This window comes from Asterias amurensis, chromosome 11 (genome assembly GCF_032118995.1).
Source record: "Asterias amurensis chromosome 11, ASM3211899v1".
Taxonomy (NCBI): Eukaryota; Metazoa; Echinodermata; class Asteroidea; order Forcipulatida; family Asteriidae; genus Asterias; species Asterias amurensis.
Genome location: NC_092658.1, coordinates 6,413,703 through 6,425,716, shown reverse-complemented (window position 1 = coordinate 6,425,716; position 12,014 = coordinate 6,413,703). Strand labels below are relative to the sequence as shown.

General features: G+C 37.1%; 1 protein-coding gene across 1 annotated transcript in view; it reads right to left on the bottom strand.

The window, feature by feature from the left end:
• LOC139943973 (beta-1,3-N-acetylglucosaminyltransferase radical fringe-like) overlaps positions 1-12,014 on the bottom strand; it is a 33,218-nt gene that overhangs the window by 9,191 nt on the left and 12,013 nt on the right. Inside the window, exons 7-9 of the mRNA XM_071940892.1 lie at positions 2,319-2,389; positions 1,271-1,371; positions 250-338 (exon numbers count right to left, since the gene is read on the bottom strand). Of these exons, the coding sequence (XP_071796993.1) occupies positions 250-338; positions 1,271-1,371; positions 2,319-2,389 (261 nt within the window). The remainder of the gene's footprint in view (positions 1-249; positions 339-1,270; positions 1,372-2,318; positions 2,390-12,014) is intronic.

Here is a 12,014-nt window from a genome sequence, read left to right as displayed (position 1 = left end):
TAAAATAGTAAAGTACTTCAGCTAATGCCTTTCATTTCTACCCAAAAGCACACTAATTTGCACAACTAGGGTGGTTTTTTTTCTTTCATAATTTTCTTCCAATTATAATCACCAATAAAAGCCCAAATTTTCACAGGTTTGTTATTGAATGCATATGTTGGGGATACACCAAGTGGGAATGTTGCTCTTTGACAATAACAACCTGTGTCCAGTGTCTTTAAGGCCAAGAACCTGGACTGGTAACTTTACCTTGTAGGATCCTGTGTAGTATTAAACACAGCGTCTTTCACATTGACAATAGTTGCTTTCTCATCATGTAACTGATAACTCAGAGTAATCTGTGGTGACAATAAAAAAAAATAAAAAATCAGCTTTTGGAAAATGAAACCCTTTTATAATCTAAAAGAATACCAAACTAGCAGCACATTAAAGGCAGTGGACACTATTGGTAATTACTCAAAATATTTATCATCATAAAACCTTTCTTGATTACGACACTGGGGAGATGTGGATGGTATAAAACATTGTGAGAAACAGCTCCCTCTGAAGTGACGTAGTTTTCAAGAAAGAAGTAATTTTCCACGATTTTGATTTCGAGACCTCAAGTTTAGGTCTCGAAATAAAGCATCAGAAAGCACACAACTTCGTGACACAAGTTTTTGTTCTTTCATTATTATCTCGCAAATTCGACGACCGATTGAGCTCAAATTTTCACAGGTTTGTTATTTTATGCATATGTTGAGATACACCAACTGTAAAGACTAGTCTTTGACAATTGCCAATATTGTCCACTGCCTTCAAAGGTGAAGTATACACGTACATTGTTTTAATCCTATATAAATGTAAATGTACACAATAAAACTAACATCTGACAATTTAATTTCAAAAGGTGGTGACGTTTTTGAGAAATCACCAAAAAGCAGCGATTGATAGTACAAAGCATTTTGAAAAACATTTCACTTCAACGTGATGTGATTATGTAAAAAGATATCAGTTTTTATGACCCTCATTTTTTCATTTGAGAAGCCTCACTGTCAGGAACATTTCTCAGATTGTGTATTCCTAATAGGGATTATTCTTCCAGCAGGGATGTACTCAGTCAGGATTTTCACCGATATCCAAAAAACCTGATATTTTGAAATGAACTGTTTCCATGGTGTACACATCTAAATTTATAAAGGATTAAAACAATTGAACCCTTCCAAAAACCAAAAAGGTGTACTTCGCCTTAAGGGGATTTTTTTTCTTACATCGGCCGGGAAATACTTACAGCTTTAGTAATCTGCTCATCCTTTAAGTTTCTCAAGGACTGGGAGTTAAGATGGGAGTGAAGCTGTGAGATCTTGGTAAGATGAACCCCAAGGAGATCATCTAAGAGATTTAAAACAAAATAATCAACTCTTTAATCAATCAAAAGAAATAAACAGAGTCCGTAAAGGAACAAGGTTTTCATTGTCATGGTTTTGATACCAAAATAACATTTAGTTCTGAAATTGTTATACGAAGGAGAGAAATAATATAATAATTTGTGGGAACGAATTATAGTTTCCAGGTTATTAAATATAAATAAACAAAATATAGATTTCAAGGACATAAAATATTACTTTTAGAGAACAAATAATATTTTGAGGGAACAACTAAAATTACTATTTCGTGTTCATGAGACAGAAATAAATAAGATTTAAAGGGAAAGAAAAAACCTTGTCCCTTTATTGCCGTTCATGTAAATCCAAAACCATTACCCAAAACATTGTAACATAAATTCTCTTAAAGGCAGTGGACACTATTGGTAATTACTCAAAATAATTATTAGCATAAAACCTTACTTGGTAACTAGCTATAGGGAGAGGTTGATAGTATAAAACATTGTGAGAAACAGCTCCCTCTGAAGTGACATAGTTTTCGAAAAAGAAGTAATTTTCCACGAATTTGGTATGTTGAGATGCACCAAGTGAGAAGACTGGTCTTTGACAATTACCAATAGTGTCCAAGGCATTTAAGGATTATTTCCCAATCAACAGCTACTCATTGTACACTGACCACAACAACTGACTTGACTTTTTCTTTTATAAAAAATTATGAGTGAATGACACGAATGTTGACACAAGAAACATCCTTTTCAACTCCAATAAGTAACTCAAGCCCAAAATTGCAGAGAAGTAGCCTCAACAATACAAAGTGACACCACAATACCAAGCTTCAACTCCTACTTTTATAAAATTGTTGTAAAATGACCATTTTAATATTTCTTTGCTGTTTGGGATTTCAGTGGCAAGACTGATCTGTCTAATCATCTTTTAGTAACCATGGCAACATACCTATAACAAATCCAAGCGCCACATCATCAGGTAGACCAATCCGGTTGCAGATTCGTGGAAATTCTTCAGTACTGCAGAATTCAGAAAATAAAATAACATAAAAACATAAGTATCAAAGCAGGACATTGTACCCTGATTTGCAACAATAATTTTTTAGTACCTTGGGTGAAGTTTTCTGAAATTTTGCCTGAAATGTTTGGATCTTGATAAAATTTGTAGGTACTGTGTTACTTTATTGCTAGTAAAAATGGCAAAGCTTGCATGCTACAAATCCTAAGCTTGTTGTGACAAGAAAATATAATGCTAACTGCTTATCAACCAAAAGCACATACAATGTATATCGTAAAAATGCCCCCCCCCCCCCCCAGTTAAAGGCAGTGGACACTATTGGTAATTACTCAAAATAATTATCAGAATACAACCCCACTTGGTAACGAGTAATGGGGAGAGGTTGATGGTATAAAACATTGTGAGAAACGGCTCCCTCTGAAGTGACAAAGTTTTCTAGAAAGAAGTAATTTGATTTCAAGACCTCAAGTTTAGAATTTAAGGTCTCGAAGTCAAGCATATGAAAAAACACAACTTCATGTGACAAGGGTGTTTTTTTTTTCTTTCATAGTTATCTCGCAACTCCGACGACCAATCAAGCTCAAATTTTCACAGGTTTGTTATTTTATGCATTACTATGTTGAGGTACACCAAGTGAGAAGACTGGTCTCTGACAATTACCAATAGTGTCCAGTGTGTTTAATGGCCTGACGTTTTGACAAAGATTTGGGTGGGTTTGTGGGACGAGTAAAAAATCAACATTGGTTTTTCTGAATGGCCAATTAACAAACAGATTCATAAAAAAGTAAACATTGTTTTTTCTGAATGGGTTATTAATTAAATTTATTTTATTTACTTATTAATTAATGTTAGCGCTGTGATTTAATTACCAAGTAGAGCATCAGTAAACGTCAATTATTAAGAGTGTCCAATTTATCTGTAGTAACACTATGGAAATGGGCCGTTAGTGGATTTGAACCCATACCATCCAGCTTGCTTTATTGACCGGCTGACCCGTTTGTAAAAAAAGAGCCGTGGGTTTCAACCCTGCCTGGGTCACCTTAAAGGTACTGGACACTATTGGTAATTACTCAAAATAATTATTTGCATAACAACTCTCTTGGTAACGAGCAATGGAGAGCTCTCTCTCTGAAGTAACATAGTTTTTTTTTTTACAGGGTAATTTCTCACTCAAATATAACAAGACTTCATTCAGCTGAATGAAAATTTATTTGTTAGTCCAAAGGTTTTTAACACCCACACAGGCAAACAAAAATGGTGGTAAAATACACTAAAAACTAATTAAAACCAGTGCTGGAGACACCAAATTGCAACCATCAAAAACTAAAATGCCAGCAAATCTCACATTTGAGTTGGTCCAGCCCTTTGCAAAGAGTACAATATTATACAATTCATCCACACGAACAGTTGCACAAACGCGGCCGTGATTATTGTAAATTTCCGTTTGAACGATATTCCTGAAAGCGACATGGCAAAGTCGTCAAATCTATTCTCCGCGGCACAATGCACATTGTGTAGGGGTGAACAATGGTACAATGGGCTGGAGGCAGTCCAGCTAATACGGGGAGTGTGCGCTTTGATTCACTATGTCCACGCAGGAGGGACTTTCCCACACTCGGGAGAGAGAGTGTACAGACATGGAAAGGATTGGAATATGGGTCGTGGTGATGTCTTGGACTGGGGATGATCGAATCACCCCTTGAATATAGAAGGCTGTTGTTGTTGTGGGTTTTTTTTTTTTTTGGGGGGGGGGGGGGAGAGAGATCCACAAAACTACAGAGGGCTAATATAGTAGCTCAGCAATTTAACTGTACAAGGTTATGTTTTACAAGACCCCCCTACAGCACCCCAAACAGATTTGGTTAGGATGGATGTCTTTCTTGCTTGCAATACACTGTGCCCTCTTCCAAGTTCCAGAAAATATGAGAGGGCAAATGAAAAATAGAAAGGAGGAAAGAAAAAATCACTGGCTTAGAAATGTTGCCAATTTCTAAAGCAAACATTGCAAAACAGGAAACTAAGGCCGACAAAATCAGTTCAAATGAAAGGATGAAAGAAGGAAATGAATGACATTAAACAAATACGAGTACTGGTATTAATGTTATCCAACACTTTGGTAACGAGAGGTTTGGAGAGTCATGTGGCATTATGAATAACAATAAAAGAAGGAAATGGGAACAGGAAAACCGCCATGCACTGCTGGCTCTTTCTAAACAGTTTTATAATTTACACAAAACTGCCAATTTTTTGGCAGCTTGCATTCGGGGAGATTTTGTAGGGAAATATCAAAATTTACATTCAACATAATTGGGAAACAGATTCCATAATCAAGGAGACTTTCTAATTTGTTCATCAGAGCGAATCCGACCAAGCTTAATGCTGATTTAGAACATGATTTATTCATAATCATAGACTTTAGACCAAAGTTTGTAAGAGAGAGATTGGCTGTTGCAACCTTGGTATTTATATCCTCTTGTGGAAGTTGGCCTATAGTTTCCTTGACGGGAAGATCATCTAAAAAAAAAAAAATCATAAAAGATTGGGGGGGGGGGGGGTTTCAGGGAACTTTCCGCAGAGTTAGAAAAAGTTGGCAGCTCCGTCTATATCTCTTCAGGAATTTTTCGCACATTATTTGTTTATCAGAAAAAAAGTGTAAATGCTGCATGTAAATATTTTAATTTCAAGAAAATTTTCAGCTCACAGTATACGCTCTTATTTCCTTGTAAGCGATGTAATTTTTAATCTTTTTTGTTACTCTCTCTGTTTTTGTATATTTTTTTATGCGCCTTGGAATAAGTTTAGTTTGAATTATTATTATTATTATCATTATTATTATTATTGTTATTTATCATCGATGAATTTTTAATCCGTAAACTAAAACACGAGTCATGTTTAGACAAAAGGATTAATCCAATTGTCTAAACACCCACTGATGGAGCAAAGCTGCAATTCCGTACCATAAACAATGGTCCAAGTTTGACAACCCTTTATAAATGTACATCATGTGCCAACCTAGTATGAACAAGTATAGCCAGCGGCTGGCCAAAACACACAAGGATTTGTTATAGATCTGCCCAATGACCCAGCAGGTTAGTTCACTAGTCACTGCATTCTTCCATGATCCATTGCAGTAAAAACACGGAGGACCAGTCAAAATTCAGGGTCAGTGTTGAAAAGCATCCCTATATGCAAAGTATGGACTCATGAAAAATCAGGTAGACTCGTAAATTGACAAGCTTAACATGGTCCTGTTAGTTACTCACTGCTTAAATCGCTATAATCAGTATGGGATTTGAGGCATTGCATGGTGAAAGTATCAATATACATTTGGTTTGTGGAAACACCACGTGTACACCTATTTGCCAGGTAGAGTTTGTTCTTTAGAAAACTGTATTGCTATATTTTACTACCACAGAGTAGATTTTTCTATACATAGACAACAGGATTAATCCAATGTATTGAATGCGTAAATATTGAGACATGTACATGAGAAACATTTATGGGCGACCAAGATTTCACTAGCCTGTGTGCTACGTTACAATAAGCTTATAAGAGCAAGCCTGACAGCCTGAGCATGGAAGTAGTAGAAGTACTACCTCCATGTCCTGAGCAATCTATCTGGTTATCCCCGATGCAAACTTAACATCTATTATATCGTTGCGGTACCCGCTGCCAAAACATAGGATTCGAACTGCCTCTAGCTACCGGGCAACCTCGGTAGTCTAGTTGGTAAGACACTGCTCTAGAATTGCAAGGGTTGTGGGTTCGAATACCACCCGAGTAATATGCCTGTGATCTTTTTTCACAGGATTTGGGGAAATGGGTAAAAAACCAAAATTAATATTCTTTATCCCCGATGCAAACTTAACATCTATTATATCTGGTGATTCTTTGCCTGACTGCCCTGGTGGTTTAACTCTAGGAGACCCACAGCCTTACCATTGCATGGTGGCACTCTACATACATACATGTACATCACTTGAAGAATTAGTGGTACTCTATAAATGTAAAGGAGTGAAAAAGCACTCTTTGAAGGGCCATATGAGGGACAACTCCTTTTGGAGTGGTCTTCCACTCTTTAAGATTGAATTGCATCTTTTTGAGCTAGATTTTCCACTCTGTCCTGGAGTGAAACCCCTCTAAAAGAGTGAAATAACCACCACTCTTTTTAAAGAGCCATATGAGGGACATCTCGAAATGTAATGAGTGGTGTTTTTTACCTCTTACATTTAGAGAGTAGATATGTTTAGTTGGAGTAAAGTGGAGCCTTGCTATTTTTTTTTTTATAAAGGGCAGCATTCTCACCGCCTTACACAATCCACAGGTACACACTGTGAGCAAGGGACACAAGATATGGAGGGCTAATAATACTGAGAGACTGCTCTGTGTGGTGGCACATACCACCCACTGCATAGGTCAGAAGTCACTATTATGGTCACAACCCAGCTATGTTTAGACATGGAGGGAGATTGTAGCCCAAGTTGTGAACTTACAAACCCACCAGCAAACAACAACATATCTGGCCCCCCCCCCACCACCAAAAAATCATTGAAACCAAAACAGGAAGTAAGAAAACATCAAACCACTTACTCTAAAAGGAGCATGAATTCTTCCCTTAAAGGCAGTAGACACTAATGGTAATTACTCAAAATAATTATCATCATAAAACCTTTCTTGATTATGAGTTATGGGGAGAGGTTGATAGTATAAAACATTGTGAGAAACAGCTCCCTCTGAAGTGATGTACTTTTCGGGAAAGAAGTCATTTTCCACGAATTTGATTTTGAGACCTCAAGTTTAGAGTTTGAGGTCTCGAAATCAAGCATCAGAAAGCACACGACTTCGTGTGACAAGGGTGTTTTTACTTTCATTATTATCTCGCAACTGCGACGACCGATTGAGCTCAAATTTTCACAGGTTTGTTATTTCATGCATATGTTGAGATACACCAACTGTGAAGACTGGTCTTTGACAATTACCAATAGTGTCCACTGCCTTTAAGAAAGGGTCAGTTCTTTACGGAAAAAAAACATATATTTCTATAAACTTTACATGGGTAAGTATACACATGTAAAGGTAAACTAACAGTAAGTCACAACCATGCATGTGGGTACATGGCATTAAAGCAAAAGGATCTGAGAAAAATTTCAAATATTTGTCAAAGAGTATTCAACTTGGTAAAGTTTCAGGTTGAAGATTTTGAATTTCCAGTTGTAAATTTGAGTTTCCAGTTGAAAGATTTGAGTTCAGAACCGAATATTTTAGCTACATGTTGTAGTTTTCATGTTTCCAGTTGAAGATTTTGAGGTGTGTTTTTTTAGTTGAATTAGGTGGACTTGAGGTGGACTGAATACAGGACTGTCTGATAGCCATATTCTGCTAAGCATTGGTTTGTTGTCCTTCTTTTTATGCTTAAAGGCAGTGGACACTAATGGTAATAATCAAAGACCAGTCTTCTCACTTGGTGTATCTCAAGTCATCATATGCATAAATAACAAACCTGTGCAAGTTTGAGCTCAATTGGTCGTCGAAGATGCGAGATAATAGTGAAAGAAAAAACACTGTTGTCTCATGAAGTTGTGTGCTTTCAGATGCTTGATTTTGAGACCTCAAATTCTAAATCTGAGGTCTTCAAATCAAACTCTTGGAAAATTACCTCATTCTCGAAAACTACGTCACTTCAGAGGGAGCCGTTTCTCACAATGTTTTATACTATCAACAGCTCCCCATTCTTCGTTACCAAGCAAGGTTTAATGCTTAAAATTATTTTGAGTAATTACCAATAGTGTCCACTGCCTTTAAGCAGCTCTATGGAACAGGGCCCTTTAACTGGACTTTAAACTAAGTGAATCACAGGGACTGCACATAGTGAGTACAACAATGTCCGATTGTCTGATCTGCATGGTTTCTACAGCCATGTTAAGATAACCTTGTAGTCTTTTCAACAGGGGATTTTCACTCCCAGGAAAGTCTACACCACTTAGATCAGGTCTTTTATTGTGCAAAATAGTTTAACTTTACTATCCCAACCCAAGGTAAGGCAACGTCCTTTCGCACTCTGGTGGCAATCATTTGTGGTGGGGCAGACAGTCCATGGATGGAAAGATCTCAACAAATCAAGCCATTTAAATCAATTTTGTAGAAAGTTTAACTCTATTATCCCCCGAGGTAAGACCAGGGTCATTGCTTTATGGGGAAAACCTATATCAGTTCCATGGCAGAGATACTGGGTGTAGTGACAATAATTTACTATAGGCAGCGGCTTCATGGTTAAGTACTAAGCCCACTGAGTGACCACCAACCCCCCCCCCCCCCCCTCCATAAAAAAAAATAAAAAAAAATAAAAACATATAATTGATAACAGATTGCCATTTTCAATCAACTTCATATTAGATAAATATAGCACTCCTGGGTAAAACAGTATAAGCCTACAAATGTAAAGTTTTATTTTTGGTTTGCGGTAACACAATGTGTCATTCTGCTACTTGCCAGGTAGATTTTGTTCTTAGGAGAACTGTCTTGCTATACAAGTGATATTCTACAACCGCGGAGTAGACTTTCGGATTTCATGAGATTTCTCAGTTCTGAAAAGAACTGTCCTGCTTTTTAAGTACTATCTGTGGGTGGAAGTTAGAACAATCAGCTGGGACTACTACTTTAGCTTAAAGGAACACGTTGCCTTGGATCGATCGAGTTGGTCTTTGAAAAGCGTTTGTAATCGTTTGTTATAAAATGAATATGGTTAGAAAGATGTTTTAAAAGTAGAATACAATGATCCAAACACATTTGCCTCGAAATTGCGTGGCTTTCCTTTTACTTTTGCGAACTAACACGGTCGGCCATTTGTTGGAGTCAAAATGGCCGACCGTGTTTGTCAACGAGGTACATGTAAAAGGAAAACTATGCAATTTCGAGTGATACTTGTGTGGATCATTATATTCTACTTTTAAAATATCTTTCAAATCATTTGCATTCTATAACAAAGGGTTACATATACTTTCAAAGACCAACTCGACCGATCCAAGGCAAGGTGTTCCTTTAAAGTGGATGATTATCAACCTCACTACCGCAGAGTGTGCAAATAGTCGTGCTTCAATGGTTAGGACACTCTGCTCTAGCAATGCAAAAATCATAGGTTCTAATCCCAAATAATAATGCCTGTGTTTTTTTTTCTACAGAACTCTGAAAAATCAAGCTGATTAGCTGACAAATTTAATGCCTGGAGGCAAGACTACCAATCTGGCCCAAGTTAATTATGAGGTATATCTCATAACAGGGTGGGTCTAGGAATGTATTGAGTTACTAATGACACAAAGCATACCACCTCCAAGCACATTTGATACAACATTAAAAAAACAACGGATCATATAAATCATCAAATTTCACACTGATGCCTGATAAATGTAATCTACAAATGTGCCACAGTATCGGGATTGTATTTCGAGAAGACATTCAATACAACATATCATGGTTAGCGTCTCAAACCTGGGTCGCAAAAAATATTTGTATGATCGGAAACACCTTTGTTCAATCCGTTAACAACAAAGATGTTTCAATGTTTTCACTGTATGTGAGCATTTGTGAATTACTCATTTTTGTCTAATAAAGATTAATTGAACTGAATTGAAATGAAATCTATTTTTGTTTGATCATCACCAACATGCAGGGTTTTCCACATGTACAAGCTAGCGTATCACACCGAAATGCAAACATTTCGGACAATACGCACAAATTTGTTCCCATTTTTTTTTTTTCTTCTAATTTCACAAAAATCATCAAGATAAAATCGCACATTAGTGCATTTAAAAATCAAGATAAACACCGAGTAGAAATCATCCCAAAGAGCTTGTTTCAATTAAGCGTCTTTTGGCCACATTATCAAACTTTTGGGGTCCAGAATGCCCACCAGTTTTGACAAATCCTTGGGAGAACCCCGACGTGATATTTGTCCATAAGTTGTATTGTTAGTTCAATGCGTTTACTCAAAATATACAACACAAAAACAAACTCCTGTTCAAACTAGCCTGATCTTGATGACACCTGCAACAGGGTAGTCAATAGACCCACGATCGGGGGTGGGGGGGGGGGCGTGTGGGTTTCAGTGGAGTGCCCGGAAATCTTCATTGTGTGGTTGGCCTAAAAGTTTGCAGACCATTGCACTAGAACACAGGCTGTGAAATACAGAACTGGACCACTTTTCAAAGTAGTCAATTGTTATTGAAAGTATGGCGAGTAACCTCACAAAGAAATACTACCACTTTTGATCGACCATGTAATATGTGACATCACATGTTTACAAAAGAGCCACAGAGCCTGGACTTCCTGCATGTACTCAGCTCAACGGAAGAAAACACAAAAGCTATGCAAACATTTCATGGAGGTTACACTTTGATCAACTTCCGATAGGAAAAAAAGACACATCTCAAAACTCTTCCATCTGTTACTTTAAAGGAACATTACAGAATTTTGGGGGTTTTTTTGCTAACAAAACAGTTGCTAGATGTTTAAGCACTTTATAACTTGTAGAAGTTTGAGATCGATCAGCCATCTGGGTCACGAGCAAATTGTGAAAAACCGATTACACATTTTGCATGACACTGATTAAGATCAACATAAATAATACGCTCACTGAGCGATCAACTCCAATCGGAAACCAATTTTATTTACTTATTTTGCAAGTTCTTTTTTTTCCACATTTTCAGCAGCAAAATTTGCAAACACCAATTCTGTAAAAGTACAATTCAAAATTGGGCCATGCAATGCTTTATCTGATTAGTTAAACACTATGGTTGTGGAAAAAACACAAGACTGCACAAAGGTCCAGTTGTAAGTTTACTGTTTATACCCTCAAATAACTGGGCCCTAATAATCTGTCCTTGCCTGATTTCAAGCTCCGCTTCCATGTAGGATAAGAAATACATACAGAGATTTAATTAAAGATGTTTGAGTGACACATTTGATTAATTTCATTTATCCCCTGGTACAAACACCCATTCATAAAAACATAAGCAGGTACCTGCTAATATTATAAATGGATGCATTCATGCTAATTCATACCATTCTTATAATCCTAAAATAACCATGATTGTCTCTAGCTGCAATTTGGTAGTCTAAATAAATGTAAGATAAGAATATTATAGGAACAATTTTCTCAACCATGAAAAGTGATTTTGCCCCTATGTTCCGACAACCCAAGTTCCGGGGGGGGGGGGGGGGGGGGAAACCACATGATTATTTATGGACAGGGTTAGGGTTTGGGTTGGGGTTAGAAAGAAAAAAAAATACACTAAGGGTGTCAGCACACAGGGGTGTCGAAACATAGGGGTGTTGAAAGTGTAAGGTTTAAACAGGTTTTTTTTACTACCAGTCTTGTCCCCTACCCTCAACAGACTGAGGACAAGACCAAAGCACTATTATCTCAACCCCAGTGATTAAAACCAGGGCTCAATTTCATAAAGCGGCCTAAGCACAAAAAGTAGCTAAGCACAACAAAATTATGCTTACCAGAATAAGGTTACCAACCAAACTATCATGTCACATATATGTGAAATTGTGACTGGTATCCTGAGCATTTCTGCTTAGCAGACACTTAGTGAGCAATAATTTCTGCTAAAGCAGCCCTATGAA